We start from the raw sequence: 18,194 nt of genomic DNA on the forward strand, positions 1-18,194 counted from the left end.
CAAAAATATCATTGAAAATTTACTACACACCTACATGAGCATAAAAGTTGATGCGGTTATGTTAAATTGCTATTTTAACTGAAATACAGGCCGTTTACTTGGGATATACAGCAAAAATGCAGAAGTTGGTTTCTTGTCTGAAGATATCAATATATTGTGTTAAAACTAGGCCAACCAGAGATCGTCTCAGATATGGAGGGTCAAAATAATAACTTTTCTGACGCGTTTCGTTATAACATTCGATAGGTTGATAGTCAATCATTACTCTAAACAAAAAATAACCTCATTTGTCTACTGTTTGCTTCAGTTGTAATTTAGGGGTTACCACCCCACAAAACTTCTCGCAAGATGCAAATTTGCAGGAGAAAACTTCATTGTGTGGAATTTTGGAGTACCAAAAATAAGCTCTGAAACCAACCGCTTCCAAAGGAAAAAGTCCTGAAAGAGTAGAAAACATTGAGGTATTTTCGGCATTTCAAATTTCAAACATTACATATTCTAATATTTTGGTAGTTTGACTATAGTATGTTATAGTTTGAGACCTTACGTTTTTGTTCAGAATAATTAAAGACGAAAAGTTCCTGAAGAATATAACACGATTAGGGATAATTAAGAAACGCATGCTCCGTTTAATCCTCGGTTTAATCGTCAACCCTTCGAATAAAACCCCCTCATTGTTGTGAACGAATGGCGTTTGTTTCGTGTTAGATACACACGTCACATAGTTACGCTTCTATTTCCCATCTGGTTTCTTGGATTTTCCGGAAGAGATGCAACAAGTGACACATCGGAAAATGTCATTCAATTATAAATTTAAAAACCATCATCATAATTCGCTGATGCTGCAGGAGAAGCTAAGGGAAAGGTGAGATCTGCATATCAATTAGCGCTTTCGTTTGTTTGTATTGTTGTCACAAGCGTAAGGGTGGCTTTTTTTCTTTGAGAAAAAGAGGCTGAATGATATATGATTCACGTGTTTTTTTGTTCAAGTGAATGGAAACGTTCGAAATTGGAGATAGAGTTCAACGAATTGATCCAACAAAGTAGAATAAAGTGAGTACATTTTTGAGTGTCTACATAACTACAGAAAGCATTTGCCGGTACTTCATGTAATTTTTCCATTTGAAGATTAGGTATTTTTCACCTACTATGTGGTCAAAAACAAATTGAATTTTTTTACATAAAAAAGGTGGATGCGCAAACTGCCTTAACATCACTTTCATTGACTGTTCAATTATCTTAAGTGCAATTATATGCACATTTCACAGTGCAGTAAAATTTCAGAATGGAGAAATACGAATTATAGGTGTTCTTAATTTTCAATCGTACATTAGTATCAAAATAGATATGTTAATCAAGCGATTGATTGCTCGATAATGTTTTGTGAAGCAGGCCAGTATCGTAATTTTTCATCTTCTGAATTTTTTTCACCTTACAGCCAAGAATCAGACCTGATGGGGTACAGAAGGAGATATAGGGACCTTTTGGAATCAGAAAAATACCGAATAAGAAGGAACGAGCAACTGTTCGCAGCACTCAAAAGGCTAGAAATGAGAATTTCTTTTCTTTCCGAAACGACCGAAAAGTACAAAACTCTACGGTCTAAATACCGCGTATTTTCCAGCAGAGTTCAACGTGGCAGAGGGGTAGATACCCAAACCAGACCCATCGGAAACTTACAACATGACAGGTTTCCTCAGGATGTCCCAATAAACAATACTCATCCGTTCAGTTCAATGGAAAGCTTAAATCATCCTAAAAATGTTTCAAAATCTGCATCTGGATATATCGGCGATTATAGTGAATTCAAGGAGGAAGGAAAAACAATGACAGTTCCATCGAGGCAACAATTATTCCATAAGGGTATCGGAGAGTACTCTGTACCTCACTTGTATGAGTCAAATTTAGTGCAAAATAAACCACCCTCCATGTACCAAGAAAATTACCGAATTATGGACGAAAATATCAAAGCGAAACTGTCCGAATATCCGAAAATATCTGGGCCAATTCATTCTGCAGATCCACAAATCAATTTTAGAACTCGTCAGGCCTCTTACGAGACACCTATCGATGATACACTTCCAAAGTCTAATAGAAGTTATACGATCGGAAATGAAGATGGTTTTGGAAGAGATGTAATCGAATATTCACCAGATATTCGTCATCGAATGGCTAATAATAGAAACGATCTATCCTTGGACGATCCAAAATATGATTTTGTTGACATATCAAAATCAGATATAAACAAATATGCAATAGGAAACCCAGATGCAGTAGATTTCGAGAATAAAAATACGACTATATCCAAGAACGGTAGTTTGAGAATACCGGAGACAATTTTGAAGAAATATACGAACAATGACCTGAATCAGGAGGCAACAAAAAATTATATGGAACCAAGTTTAAGTGATTCTAAGGGTAAACAACAGACAATACCTTATACAGAAAAAATTGGGGATGTGGAAAACGAAGATATGAGAGACAAGTTCCCTCCACATTGTGAAGAAAATAAAGAGGATGTAAGGGAGATTTTTTCTGGGAAATTTCACGAAAACCGAACCCAGGAATTTGTAGTGGAAAAGCCTCTGGAAACGAAAACAGAAATGATCGTTGAGGAGAAAAATTCAGAAATTCCTAATCTGATGCCGAACACGAATACCAATAAAGACAAAGCAGCTGTTCAGAATATAAGTGAAATAGAAATAATTGAAACACAGAACGTTGACTCCCTTCGAGAAATAAAAAGTATCACTGAATCTGGAGGGATACAATCCCAGAGCTCTTTGAGTGAGGAAAAGCCTGGTAAAAATGAAGAAATAATAGATGATGGGAAGGATAATAATTTACAGGTCATCAATAAGGCTACCGAGGAAGTGATAGAAGACCTAGAGTTTTGTGTCAGTAATATAGATCAACAGGAAAAACCTGTAACTGATGCCATTCCCCCTGATACAAAACGTGACAATGAATTAATCCAAAAACAAGAAGGATCGGATGATTTACCTCAAAACAATGCCATTCAACCTAATGATGAATCAGCTAACTCCATTCCAGAGAAAACTGATGAAAAAAAAGATTTCCAGAATGCAACCTTAACCGAAAACATGTCTCAACTAAATATAAGTAAAAACGGTGATGGTCTTGAACTAACTTCCCCCCAACAGCCTCAAGAAAAACCCACCTTCAACGCCGCGGAAGAAGATTTTGAGAAAAATTCTGAAGTACCTATTGATCAAGACGTTTCTGCAGTACGTCAAGAAGAAACGTCAGAAAAAAATATCTCGAACAGTCATCAAAATTCCCAGCAAGAAACCACACAATTAAGTCATCAACCGGAAGAACATGAGAACAGCGACGAATCAGAAATGAAGAAATTCAAGAAGCAAATCACCAAGACCCAGCCTGAACAAAGTCAGTACTATGACCAGAACAATCAAAACTACACAGTGGACGAGCATGGTCAGCACTATGACATGAATGGACATCCAATAAGCTACGACCCTGACATGCCCAGTGGTACCCAGTCGTATGGCCCAGAGTATGCAGGGCAATATAACGAAAAGGGAGAACTTGTGGCTCCCTACGACCAAAGCGACCAGCAATACGACCAACAGTACTACCCGGACGACCCGAACTATGCGAACTACGACCAGTACCCTCAGCAGTACGAGGATCAGCAGCAATACGGTGAATACGACCAAGAGGGATACGACCCATCTCAGCAAGGCTACGACGGATCGGCTCAGCATGGATATGACCCAAACTCGCAATACAATGCCTATTACGCGGAAGTCAAATATGATCAAGATCCTTTTTATCAGCAAGATACGCAAGAATCCGCCCCAAACCCACAACACGAGGAAAACGAAGAGGCAGATAAGGCAAACAGGCTGATGCACATGTTAGAGAGCGATACCGAAAATAGTAGTAGACAGGAGCACAAAGTAACTACAGAAAGTGATTTCGATTTCAGTAATAATCAGTAATGTTTCAAGCGGTTAGGAAATTGACCACGAAGAGGAGGAAAAAGTACTGTACTAGGGTGGAGGGTGAGAACGAAGATTTAGATGGTCAAGGGACAATATTTGAATATCATAGTAAGTGAATCTTTATTGTTAATTGTGATTGAAATAAATTCTAACTAAGAGAGATGGAGATATGTAAATCGTTCACTTTTTTTGACTAGTGTATGGTGTAGTTGAGTTCGCCGTTATTGAAAATGTGAACATTGTCTTCGTTTGAATACCAGGTGAGCATTGACTAACGAGTGGCTCTTGGGGCAGTATTCAGGTGATTAGAATATGACTCTTTAAAAATTTTCATGACTTTCGTCGTTTATTATTGCATTCGAAATAATTTCTTGGGTTAAAAGTTGAAGTAATGGAAAATATTAATTCAAATTCGATGCATAAAGGGTGATGTACTACAAGTATTTGAGATTTGAAAGGAAATGAATTTCGACCAAGCATAAATCAGAAATAGAATGTTTTTCAAGAGATTTTAAGGTGTTCTTTGAAAGGGGATCAGAGGCAGACGTTAGGTTTTTTACTTTTTACTCTGAAAGTGGAGAAATATTTCAACTTCGTTTACCATAATGTAAATTTCGAAGAGGCTTTTTCGAAGGATTTTGCTGGGTGAGTATCATATGGAAAATACATCATTTTTTATCACTACTCGAGAAAATTTCAGAAAATTTGAGTCTAATGAATGATTCACTTCGTTGTCATATAGAATTTGTGGTAGGTATGAGTGAATTTTCAATATGGAAGTAGTTCAGTTCGCTTTATCTTGTTCGATATAAAGATATTCGCTTTCTTATCGGTCTCTATTTATTCAAGACATTTATTAATCATTCATAACTGTTAAGTGTTTGCGCCGCAATTTTGAGGAACTTTATCGCTTGTACACGTTGATTCTCATTGTTCGAACTTTTCCTCAACTATAAGGTGTTCAACGATGGATATAAGTCAAGTTATAAGTGAGAGGATAAGGGGTGAGTTGACTAAATAAATTGAAAATTAGCGGAAATTCTTTGATTTGTTATGAACATGTGCATTTATATTTTCGCGAAATATTTGAATGGAATGTTTTCCTTGGAATAACCACATAAAAACGAACGATGGATTAGTCAGATAAGAATGTTTTCATAATTACAAATTTTAATCAGGTGCGTCACCAACTGGCGGCGTCAAGGATAAATTTCACAAAACTTTTTCGTATTTTTCAATTTTGAGGCAATATTTCGAAGCCCCAATCTTTTCTATCAACTCTATATAAAAATTAGCTCTCTTTTTTTGTTCGAAATCTATCAAAATTAATTTTATGATATTACTGAACTAATTTAGCTATGCTATGGATGAATGTGACTCACCATATTGAAATTTTCGTAGAGTCTTCACTGTTCACAGTACTTGGGAACGAGGGCATTGGCGTAGCCATGATTTTTTTGTGAGTGGGGGGATTCTGGGAAGATGAATACAGTTTTATTCTTGCTTGCTCGAAAATTTAGTCGATTTCCGATGGGGTGGATGTGCACCGAGAATTCTGGAGGAGGGGCGTGCCCACCCTGTCTACGCCCATGACCAATAGTCCTACTTACTAAATGTCATAATTTTTGGTGGGGTAGTGAATGAATCTTCATTCTCTGAATTCTCCTACTCCGTCGAGAATAGTTTCTTAAAAAAAACAATATTTTTGATCGTTAAATAATGTTGCATACTAATTCTGGGACACCCTGTATGTTTTTGAACGTTCCAGTAAAGTTTGGCGATTTTCTGGAAATAATATCTTAATGTTGTAAGGATTTGAAATTTTCTTCCAATTTTTCTATGCCAATTAGTTAGAGATACCACACAGATTGAAGGAAACAACCAAGTGCTTACATCAGATAGGTATAAACGGTAGTAAATTTATACCACACCACGCAAATTATTAATAAGCCAGTTATGATCGTCGTAACTTTTCATCAGTTCCAAAACGCCACCAAATCTAATTCGAAAAACGTCGAAGTTCGTGCAATATTTCGTCTCATCTGCAGTCCGACAATTTTCCAGCAGTTTTATTTTTGTTCGCACCAACAGCCAACGCTCAGCAGAAGAAAATCAATAATTTAGTACGAGACTGTCGGATGTGGAAAACGCTTTAAGATACCGCGGCTCAGTGGTGTTTCATATATACCGAATGGAATAACTACTTGAACGATTTAATTGAATTAAAAGATCTCGGTTGAGTTTACCTCTGCTATAAACACAAACATCTAGCTACACCTATATCGGGTCTGGAGAGAGTGGTGGAGGAGTTCGTAGACGGTAGCTTAGGTGTTAGGACGTATGTACTCTAGTGTTGCGTTGCTTTGTTGAACATGGAAAAAGTACTGCTGCTTGAAAATAAGCCCGCAATCACGTTCTACAGAGAGGAGCAAGAAAACATGGATGATCTTATAGAAAAGAGAATGGGTAAGTTGGTGGACGACGTTTTAATTCTTTGGATGTACAGCTAGGTTATGTTTATCAACAATGGCACGTCATACGCATTGTAATGATTCATTCTTACAATCGTGGAAATATTGAATGCGCCTTGGCAACACTACCCAATTTTTCTTTTTTTTTGAGACATATTGAAGTTCATGGTCTGTATTTCATTGTACAACCTAACAAAGCGCGTATTCAAGGATAAGATTTTTTCTTTGTTTGATAATATCGATGTGGAATGTAAATATAAATCAGCAATAAAGGAAAACACGTTGAATAGATATGTCTTTATCATGGAATAGAATTATGGTTGTTTTAACTGAGAGTAAAATAAGAGGCATGAGAATAACAATTTTACCATGAACTGCATAAAAAACAATTGTAGCCAATGTATTTTTTTTTCGCGTCTTCATTGTTTTCCTCCAAAAACTACTTATTGTATTCTTAATACCCATAAGAGGATTCCATTGTCGAGAATATGATGAGAAGAGGTTGATAATAATATGTTAATCAAACATATAAAAAACTCATTATCAAGTTCATACATCTTGTTTATTCTTCCACTTCTGAATTCAAGTATTCCATCTCCAGTTTGACGTTATCAAGAAAATGGTTATCATTGCTTCAAAAACCCAATTTCAGGTCATTTTTTGGGATCAATCAACAAAATATTTGTAATATGAGATCACACCTGATACCACTATGCATTATGGTATCATATAATTTATTAATTATCGCATTTAACGTCCAGAAATAATTGCCTCATTTTCCATAATGAGAATATTATGAGTAAAATGAAGTATACCAATCGATAGAAGTACTAACTTAACATTAGTGGAAATATAAATAGAATAGCAAACGAGTTTGTCGACGAAAAGTGAATTTGGTGGATGCGCCGATTTTCCTGATGCATTTCTGAGAAAAAATTCGATAGTCGGCATTCGATAGTCGCCAAATCATCTACTAAAGGTTGATTATAATTATATTGAATTAGATATGTCACTAATAGTTTGGCTGTTTTAAATCCTCATCAAAACTCGTCCCTTTCAATCAAAATTTTAGGTGATGCGAAAGGGATTGACTTAGTACTCAAAGATGAACATAAAATTGCCGCTAAAGTTGGGCTTTCTTGAGGTTTCTACTTCCTGTGAAAGATGTCGAAATAAACTAAATTAATCAGAAATAATGAGGCCATATGGAACGTTTTTATTTCTCCCTCATCTAAATTTCTTGATGTATTTCCCTTTACAAAAGTACAAAACTGATGACGGAGTTTAGGTCTTCAGGTGATTCAACACCAAACACAATGCAGGTGAAAACAGAGTATCCTACGGTATGTATGCATTAAGGATAAATATTTACAGGAAAAATTGGCAAAGTCATCTCATCAGCCGATGTTGTCAAATCGGATTAGTTACCTTTGAATTTTCAGGTGCTCACTACTTGCGTATCGAATCGGGCTTACTAAATTAACTTGTTGCGGTAGTTAGCCTCAGATTTAGCCGAAAAAACATAACGTGAAGATCGTGTCAGGCAATACACTGTTCAAACATCGAGTATAAAATTAAATAGGTATCTGCGTAACATTATTTTCCAAATTCTAAATTCGTATTCGTGCTTGTACTGTCCACGAAAGGCGTACAAGTTAGTGGAGTTTAGTAAATTGGAGCTGTTGTAAATTTCGTTATGTGCTCCAGAGGTGTTTATCTTGCTCCAGACGATGACGATGTTAGTCCAATTGGTTTCACTGGGATCTATCTGAGAATCGATTCTTTCGTGGAAGACGATGCACACAGCGTCAGATCAGGTCGATCAGGTATGAGATGATGTGATTTTCCTCAGCAGATCATTTATAGTAATTATCCTCAATTTTCGCTCTGGAATTCCCCGAATATCTGAATAATTTCTTACGGAAATTAATTATGAAATAAAATATAGAAAGGTTGGACTAACCGTTCGTACAAAAATATACTCAGACTGAGTAAAAAGTAATACACAAAATTCATATTCTCGGTATTTACTTTTTTGTATAAAAATGCTCCAACAGGTCAATTTTTATTGTTTATTGTGCCCCCTCGTAGTAGAGGGGTAGTGTTCCACAATTGTTGCTAAGAATGAGTATTTTTAACAATATTTTCTTCATTAAAGGATATTTAGGGATGAAATTGTTAACATTACTGAAAGTCAAAGACATTGATGGCTTTTTCGTAAGGTAATAATTGATGAGAGTCGTGTATATAGAGGATGGCAAATGCCCCAATTGCTCATAAACATTTGCATAATTCCAAATGAAAATTGACCTGTTTGAGCATTTCTATACGTAAAAGTTAATGACTTTTTGCTCACTCTGTTCACACTACAAAGGAAGGATGAGGTCAGAACGATAATATTGATTTTCTCCAATTGATTGATCAGTATTGTTCATTCTATGCCACTGAAATTAGACCAGATACAGAACCATATCGTTGAACGGATGCTATACAGTTTGAAAATGAATACTTGCTAAACAATTTGAGAAGTTTTTCCTTTTGTCACAAAATAGAGTGGATATTCCATATGAAAACTTTTTTCGAGAAGCTTTTGCTTAGGTACAACCCCCTAAAGATGGCACCTGAAAAGAAATTTTTAAATATTCCCTTGGAAAGCAGTTTTGCCAGGAGCCAGGAAGCCAGAAGCCAGCCAGAAGAGCCAGGAAGCAATAAAAATGTTGGTGTTATTCTCCTATCAGCCTATTATAATGTCAGCATGATCCGCCTACTAGGGAAATTCAAGTTCGAAGATAATTTCAGCCTATAAGACTCTGTTGATAATTTTTTCCCAAAAACCACAAAGAGACCTCATTTGTTTGAAATGAATCAAACTATCAAAAATTATTTTTTCAATGGTTTAACATGAATAAGGAGAACAGTTCACTATGAAACAAAATTCATAGGTGGCTAAACCTACTTACATCGATTTACTCATTCATGTCTGCCTTTCTTTGGACATACAGTATACAAGAAATGAAACATTAATTAAGTATATACCCACATAAGTCCCTCGTTCATTTTACGACTGGCTGGTGGTTCCTGTGCGCCATTAGGTTAGAAAGTGAAAATCATTGCAACAAGAGCAGACAGTAGTGAAAATCAAATTTCTGATGGCTTCTTAACTCGCACACAAACAGGTCAGTTTATGATAATCAGCGTCGTGTTTGTTTGATAATTCATTACGTATTTATCAGGATCTACTAAAACTTCATATTTTGAATTCTTAATTGGCAGTTTGACTTTGAGAATAGTAGTGAACGCTTGTGACGTGGTGTTGAGTATGAGATTCGACTTTTACTGAACGTTGAGCGGGTTTCTTCGTTCGATCGCAAACTTTTTGGGAGATTTTCATATACGTGAATATGTGTGCGCAACGTATGCCGCGAAAATATAAATTTTCTTTTGATAATAACTGCGTAGACGAAGATATACATGAAATTATTGACAAAATCGTGCAAGAAAACGATCAAAGTAACAGCAGTCTAGACGACAGTAGCAATAGTGAGTATTGTGACATCTTTCTTACCAGATGTAAACGATGTGAGAGGCATTCGTGATCCGTATAGATACACGGTGTCCCAACTAAAGTACGCAAACTAATAATTGTAGTTGTGTTTTTTTTAAGTTTAGTCGAGTGATCATTATTTTAAAGGTATTTTGAATCAGACTATGGTCATGCATGGATTTTTGAAGTGAAATTGAAATTATTATTAAGCAGGGGAACGGGCTTGAGAAATTAAATCCTCAACAGTTGCATATCCTAGTCTGGTCTTCATTTTTATGAAAACATTTTAATCCTAAAATGATTTTTAAAAACGATTCATTTTAGGCCTAAAATGCCATTTGAAATAACGTAGTTATTGTCATTTGTTGAAGGTCATTTTCGGAAAATTTCAGTGTTTTTCGGAATAACCTAGGGACTAACTTTTTAGTGATCCGTAAAACTCCAGAAAACTCAAAAAGCTCAACTTTTAATCTCGTGGAGGTTTAGTATTTGTTTGAAATCTCATCGAGGATTCACTAAATTGTAATAATATATTGAAAAAGACTCTGGAAATAATGATGCCATGTTATTAGCATCGATAGGAAGTTCAGTAACTACCTAATATTTCGACACTTACACTCTGAGTGATAGTTATTTAATAAATATTGACTTTTCAACACTATTTGTGTACGAAGTGATTATATAACTATTTTCATTTGCCGTCTACATCAAACTCATTATCAATTTGGTATGGTTCATATTTTCCAACGTTTGTTTTTCAGTCGATTCCGAACCGATATACACAGTTTCAGAATAATTTGTTACGTCACACATTATTTGATATTGGGAGCTTTATGAGCAATAATAATTTACGGAGTTCCGAAATAATAAGTAAATATTGTCATGTTGTGTATTTTTAATGTGTGATAAGGTTTATGAAAACATTTATCGATTCACTTATCTCTTCTGAAAAATTCTAATCGACATCCGAAGGAATATCAACAAAGAAACAGTTTTAAAATTCATTCTTGAAAAAGTAAACTAATCTTTTAGTCAATAGTTAATGTTAATATATTCTCTAGACATGTAAAAAACACTGATTATCAATCGATCAATTCCCTTTGTTAGGGTGGTAACAATCTCAATAAATTATTATTTGGAGCATAAGCTCATTGACATAAATTTCTTGGTTTTTTTTCACCCAGCACTATATTTCGAAGCACTAGTAGACAATTCCGATTCAACCTACTGAGGTTATACCTACACCTACCCCTAAAAGACCCCCTCTTCAAACATAACTCGAAAACTGTTGACTTTTGGAAGATTTATCGAAAGTATCTTTTTTAAGGAAAGGCTTCAAAGTATGCAGCATATTATAAGTATCATCTGAAGGAATTAACCCTAACAAATAAATAGGTTCATAGAAACTCTCCCTTTCAAAACTACCCTTAATGAATCCTAAGAATCTAAGAAGCGTAAGCAAATAACGAGTCTTGGTATATCCGAAAGTGATACGCAACATACATAATATACAGGCTGTGCCTAAATTGGAGGTACAAACGAAGAGAGGAGATTCATAAAGTAAAGTACCATAAACATAAGATTGCAGGGTGTTAAAGTTTTCTCGTTTTTTTCTCATAATATCAACACTTCACAAGATATTCAACTGAAATTGTTTAATTCGATTTGTCAAAACAAACAATGACTTTATTCATCCCAGCTTTCTAACTGGATTTTTATGACAATTTGGATTTTCTGAGGATTTCGTTCAAAATTTTTTTCTGGAAATCGATTTGTATCTCCAATTTAGGAACACCCTATATTATATTTTGTAGGATGAGTTGATTATCGTTAGGGTTGTAGAACCGTTGATAAGCAGTTTCAAATATGAGTTCTTTAGACAAAAAGCACTCTATATTGCTCGACCATTTGTAACTATAAACCAATGAGAATTTTTTTTTTCAGGTAATGAAAGTCCCTCGTTCAGTCACAGTCCGCAGTTCGGGCAGAATGAAACCGAGTTACCCAATGAGATATCAGCCCCCTACGAAGTACCACAGTTCCCTATTGAACAGATCGAGAAAAAATTGGCCATACAAAGGCAGTTAAACGTCAAGTAAGTACGAGCTTGATTGGATGAATTCGAACGTATTTGGAAGCGTATCTTTAGGCACGTTTAGTTCGATGGAAATTTTCGCGGCACTTGATCTTCAAATAAACACTTTTCGGGAGTTCATTGGTACTTTCAAAAGGTTACCGTCTAAAAATAATCGTTTCATTATAAAGACAGTTCAGTAAACGAAATTTGTGTTCGGATATTAACCTTGTCCTGGCGTTTTCCTTGATTTTATTTCCAATCAAAACAAAGCGACGCGAATTCAGTGCCAAGGTATTCAAACCACCTATGTTTAGAAATAACTGATAAAGATTCTGATTTCCTGAGAGGAGAGCCTTGAATAGCCAACTTTTCATTAAAAATTCTACACCACTCCTTCATATATTTCTGGAGTTCACTTTCCGGAATCTTTCAAAAACTTTTGTGGACAATTTCGAAAATTATAGAAATTTGTTATTGTTACAAAATAGCTATGAAAAGTTGGCTTGATCGTGAAGTAAACATCAGCAGTTTCAAAAGTCCAATTTCAAAGAGACTCGCAATATAAGTATATCAATACACTCAAACCTACATAACAAAGATCAATCCTAGAAGTTCTTATAAAAAAGGTTAAATTTTTCAACACTTAGCTATATTATTAGGACATTCCCTCTTTTTTTCTTGGTAGAACAAATTGCCGTTGATGAGAAGGAGGTTTTGTTGATAGGCAGAATTTTTGGAAAATTTGGAAAGCTATCTTGATAAAGCCAGAATAATTTCGCATATAAATGTTTGACAACACAGGTCTATTCCAGATTGAACTGGAATTTGCAGACAGTGAATATATTTGAGGTGGAAAAAGCTAATTGGTTATATTTGGGAAGGAACAATTATTTTAATAAATATTCGACTTAAATAAACAAAAGCAAATATTGTGGGAATCCAAATTTGCATATTCACATCTAAACAATCGGAAACGGTTTTTTAAATTTTTGTTTTTTATATCAAGATCGTTTTTATAAATAGTTCATTCAATTCAATGATCGAACGGGTGATCATGAGTATTTCTGAGTAAAAATTACGTGTTTTCAGATCAGAAGTCGTAATAAGAAATCATCTTTTAATATAGTAAATCTGCATGGTGCCAAATTGGATAATTTCCCCATGAACACTTCTTGTAGTTCATATTACGTTGTTGATGTTGTTCAGCGTTAATCTTTAGGTCGGGGAGTTGACAAAAAATAAAAAGCCAAGTCGCTTTTCAATTTATTATCTATTTTCGAAATGTTTAAGGGCATTAGAGGAGGGTAAGAGAAGTCACTATGAACCATCTTTAGCTGCCGACGATAGAGATCAACTGAACATAGACGAACATGACTTCGTTCCTCATTTCCAGAGAGTCTCAATTTCTGGAGAAGATACGAGTGGGGTGAGTTCTCCTTTGTCATTTTATCCAAACATTATCAGATCATACCGATACTGGGCATTAAATGTAGAAGTTTAGTCATGTTAATTAAAAAAATTAAATTCGTATTTCGATGTGAAAGTTTTCGCTTCAGTTTTGCAATTGATTTTCTGTCGAACACAATATATACTGAACTAAGCTTTAAATACCTATTAATGGAAGTGGAGAAGCCTTAGTTTCGGATAATGATCCTCATGCATACTCCTTTTCACTCTTGAGCTTGACTATTAGTCTTAGTGGATAATTTAGCAATTGAAGTTTTGAGAAATGAGGGTTCATATTGAATAACATTCCCAGTGCTGATCTGATCAATGCAAAAATGGACGTGGTATGTCTATTTCCTCTGAAATCTCGTTTCGAAAATTTTCTTCTGAATACGAAAGGGATTACCTTATTTTTTTTTTCAAGGTTCCACTGGAGGACTTGGAGAGAGCCTCAAAAATGTTGGTAGAAGCTTTACGTATAAGGCAATGTTACATGGCCATGTCCCACCAAAACTTCAGTCAGACTGCAGCTAGATTTTTAGACCCTACAAGAATAGAAAGGAAGCATGGGGATAAACAAACCATTGAAGGTGAATTCAGCATATTTTAATTGTAGAGTCTGTAATTAATACCTTCCCAACCTGAATATGTGATTAGACTATGTTTTTTCGTCGTATAAGCGTATCTTAAAGACGTTACCTTTTAAGATTGGGCTTTGACATCAACTGAATCCTCGTTCGATGAAGTTTGTGCGAGTGTTTCGACCGAATCTTTGCAGAAGAGCAATCATTCTGGCGAGAAACCTGAAGGTAAAACCGATTTGAAAGTGCAGATTCGTGTCAGCTACTAATCATCTCGCAGCAGAAACATTACCTTCTTCGCACTCTAGTGGACACGTCTGCAACTAAAAATTTTTCGTGCTCAGTGTTTTGTCCATCGCCATCGACAGTCATACAGATAACAGTTTCACCAAAATATTCGTTTCATTATATGTCTTTCAAACCTGAAAAGAACGTTCTTCAAATTGTGTAGGGATATTAATCACAAACTTGATCTGCACCCTCATATCTCTATTTTGAACATATAAATAGAACCACGGCAAAGTAGACATAAAAAAGCATAGTGATCATGTTGTGATCTTCAAATACACTGTGTTGCGATAAAGTTTTAACATGCGATGGACGCAAATTTTTTTTTACCTACCACAATTATATCTGATGTACCTAAATAATGTACTTTTTTGCATGAGTTATCTCAGTTATCCGTTGAATTACAATGATCAATTTATCACTTATTAATTATTATTATCATCACAAGTTTCGCTAGCACAACGGCATCCATCATGCGCAACTCAACGTAACATTTTGAACAAATTCTGCAATTGTATTGTCGTACTTGAACCTTCTAGATTGTTGCTTCGATCAACTTCGATCAAAAGTCACATGAAAATCTAGAACACAGGCCAAAAGCTTCATAAATTCTTTACTTGAACTTCTTGAGTAGATTAAACCCACCATTGTAGTTATATATGTATATGTTCATTGAATAATACGCCAATGAAATGTTTCAGAACATGGCATCCACCCTCCTGAGCATCATCCTTGGAAAGCCCAGGACGTAGGTGACACAGCACACGTTTTTAAATCGAATAAAGGTGTTTTCGAAATTTTTGAAAACGAGGAAGCTTTAAATAACAATAAACCTTGCGATTTTCCGTACCCGGATATGGAAACTTTTGTTAAAGATATGAACATCATGTGCAGTCTGATTGCAGATGGTCCCTTGTGAGTAGTGTCCTTCTTCCATTGTTTTGTATAATCTTGGATATCAAAATTCATCCTCTCCTTCTTGTTTTCATTTCATTTTCAGGAAATCCTTCTGTTACCGACGCCTGAGTTATTTGTCATCCAAATTCCAATTACACGTTCTGCTGAACGAGCTCAGGGAGTTGGCCTCTCAAAAAGCTGTCCCCCACAGAGATTTCTACAACATAAGAAAAGTAGACACTCACATCCACGCGGCATCCTGCATGAACCAGAAGCATCTTCTCCGTTTCATCAAGAAGACCTTGAAAAACCACGCTGATGAGGTCGTGACACTAACCGGCGGCAAACCTATGACCTTGAAACAGGTTTTCCAGGTGATTTCTTCTATATATCTAAACGAGTATGGAATTCCACAAGGGTCAGTCTCTGGGCTCAACTCGTTCAATACATTGCAGAAGCCACCAAAATTGCCACTTCATGCACTTAACTGTATTTTTTCGCAGTCCATGAATCTGACGACGTACGACCTGACCGTCGATATGCTGGACGTCCACGCCGACCGTAATACTTTCCATAGATTCGACAAATTCAACGCCAAGTACAATCCGATCGGAGAGAGCAGACTGAGAGAGGTGTTTTTGAAGACCGACAACTACATCAACGGCAAATATTTCGCGAGGATCATCAAGGAGGTGGCCAGCGACTTGGAAGAATCCAAATACCAAAACGCCGAATTGAGGCTGAGTATCTACGGAAAGAACAAAGACGAGTGGGATAAACTTGCCAAATGGGCCATAGAATCGAATGTGTATTCGGACAATGTGAGGTGGTTGATCCAAGTTCCGCGATTGTTGTAAGTACCTTTTTGCTCTACCTTACCTTCTTCTCTCAATCACACAGAACAAATAATTATTCTTCATCTTCACATACGCTATGCTTTCATTGCCACGTTGCAATCTTCTTATGGGTTTCCCCTAAGTTCTTGGTAGATATCTGCCATACTTAATATATGTGTACAAAATCATTTATTTATGGCTCCAAGTAACTATAAGTGGTAGACCTAGTTTTGGTAGCTTTGTGGATTAAATCCTTGGTTTCCTTATTTCCTATCTTGACCATAACACAAGATATGTTACACTAGCGGTTTTCACTATGGAATAGGTACCCAAAAGTGTTTTTTCTACATAAAATTGACGTTTCAGCGATATCTTCAAGCTCAACAAAATCCTGGACAACTTCCAAGAAATCCTAGACAATATCTTCACGCCCCTGTTAGAAGTGACAGCTAGGCCAAGTACCCACCCAGAGTTGCATCTCTTCCTTCAGTATGTCATAGGCTTCGACTGTGTCGACGATGAGAGCAAACCTGAGAACCCTGTCTTCGATGGCAACATCCAAGAACCCTCGGAGTGGAATGATGAAGAAAACCCTAACTACGCTTACTACCTCTATTATCTTTTCGCCAATTTATGCACTCTGAATCACCTCAGGGTGCAGAAAGGCTTACACCCATTGAACCTAAGGCCTCACTGCGGGGAAGCTGGACCCATACAGCATCTCATATGCGGCTACATGCTCTCTGAAAATATTTCGCACGGGTTGCTACTGAGGAAAGTACCAGTCTTACAGTACTTGTACTATTTGGCACAGATAGGAATCGCCATGAGTCCTCTGTCCAACAACAGTTTGTTCTTGAACTATCACAGGAATCCTCTTCCTGAATACCTTGCAAGAGGTTTGGTAGTATCTCTTTCAACTGACGATCCCTTACAATTCCACTTCACCAAAGAACCCTTGATGGAGGAGTACAGTATCGCAGCCCAAGTGTGGAAACTATCCAGTTGTGACATGTGTGAACTGGCCAGGAACAGCGTCTTGATGTCCGGTTTTCCCCATAGGGTCAAGAAGTTCTGGCTTGGTCCCAATTATACAAGGGAAGGTGTACCAGGCAATGACATTTCTAGAACCAACGTACCAGATATAAGGGTTGCTTTCAGGTATGAAACTCTAGTAGATGAGTTGTCTACCATTTTCAAATCGGTCATGCAGCAAAATCTTAATTCTAGCGCATAAAATTGTTGTTGAAGTTCTTTGATAGAGGAAAAATATTGTACGTCGAATTTATTTTATTACTTCATAGGATTTATATTTTTGAGCTCGATTTTGAGACGATTTAGGAGTATATTTTGTTTTTATCCTTAGGAGAATCTTAATGTTTCTCTCTATTCGTTCAATTTTTTTAAGCATTTGAATCTTGTCTTCATGCAACATAATATCCAAGATTCGTATATGGAATGCTCATTCAAGTACACGTTCCCTATTTAGTTAAGAATAAAGTACTACTTATTCTACAAAAAGTGAGCAGATTAGATTGTATAGAAGTATATATACATAAATAATAAATATATATAACGTTATTGATTATCCAAATAATGTTTTCTTTACCATATGTGATTTTCTCAATTAACTTACGTGACAGTTTTACTGATCAGCGTATAGGAATGTGCCTAATATTTTGTTATATTAATAAACGGTTATAAATCAATTTTGTTTCATTTCGCCCCTACCATATTTCAGTAAGAAACTATCAAAATCGAATATCGATCAAGAAAACTCAAAATTCCAGTGAAACATAAGGAATAAAGGTTTATTAATCCCCTCTGTAAAGTGATTATTAACTTTCGTTTGTTCAATTGACTATCTCTTTGACTATTTTGTACCTAGTTTTCATCGTTTTTCTAGTTGCTGAAGATATGCCGAGAATTTTATGTTTCTGAATGATTATTAGGGCCGGTTTTTTTTTGACCTATCGTTATACTGTTCAATAAACTCAGCCATGGGTGAATATAAACTGACACTTTTACCTATTATTTTGCGTCTAGTGTGTATTTTTCAACTAGT

The 18,194-nt window shown here is 35.9% G+C and overlaps 2 protein-coding genes across 6 annotated transcripts; both read left to right on the top strand.

Annotated features, from left to right (window-relative positions):
- Positions 1 to 752: 752 nt before the first annotated feature.
- Positions 753 to 4,098, top strand: LOC123308290. Its single transcript, XM_044890887.1, has 3 exons — positions 753 to 865; positions 991 to 1,053; positions 1,439 to 4,098. The coding sequence occupies exons 1-3, from the start codon at positions 771 to 773 to the stop codon at positions 3,984 to 3,986; spliced, it is 2,706 nt and encodes a 901-aa protein (XP_044746822.1). The 5' UTR covers positions 753 to 770; the 3' UTR covers positions 3,987 to 4,098.
- Positions 3,967 to 17,838, top strand: LOC123308291 (AMP deaminase 2). Of its 5 annotated transcripts, none has more exons than XM_044890891.1 (8): positions 3,967 to 4,097; positions 11,949 to 12,099; positions 13,372 to 13,507; positions 13,952 to 14,117; positions 15,098 to 15,311; positions 15,397 to 15,667; positions 15,797 to 16,146; positions 16,496 to 17,838. In XM_044890891.1, exons 1-8 carry the CDS (start codon positions 3,986 to 3,988, stop codon positions 17,364 to 17,366), a joined length of 2,271 nt encoding a protein of 756 aa, XP_044746826.1. In that variant the 5' UTR covers positions 3,967 to 3,985; the 3' UTR covers positions 17,367 to 17,838. The 5 variants fall into 5 exon arrangements, with proteins under 5 accessions (XP_044746826.1, XP_044746828.1, XP_044746827.1 ...); XM_044890893.1 differs by lacking the exon at positions 3,967 to 4,097 and adding an exon at positions 4,807 to 4,993; XM_044890892.1 differs by lacking the exon at positions 3,967 to 4,097 and adding an exon at positions 6,117 to 6,455.
- The last annotated feature ends 356 nt before the right edge of the window (positions 17,839 to 18,194 follow it).

This window comes from Coccinella septempunctata, chromosome 2 (genome assembly GCF_907165205.1).
Source record: "Coccinella septempunctata chromosome 2, icCocSept1.1, whole genome shotgun sequence".
NCBI lineage: Eukaryota > Metazoa > Arthropoda > Insecta > Coleoptera > Coccinellidae > Coccinella > Coccinella septempunctata.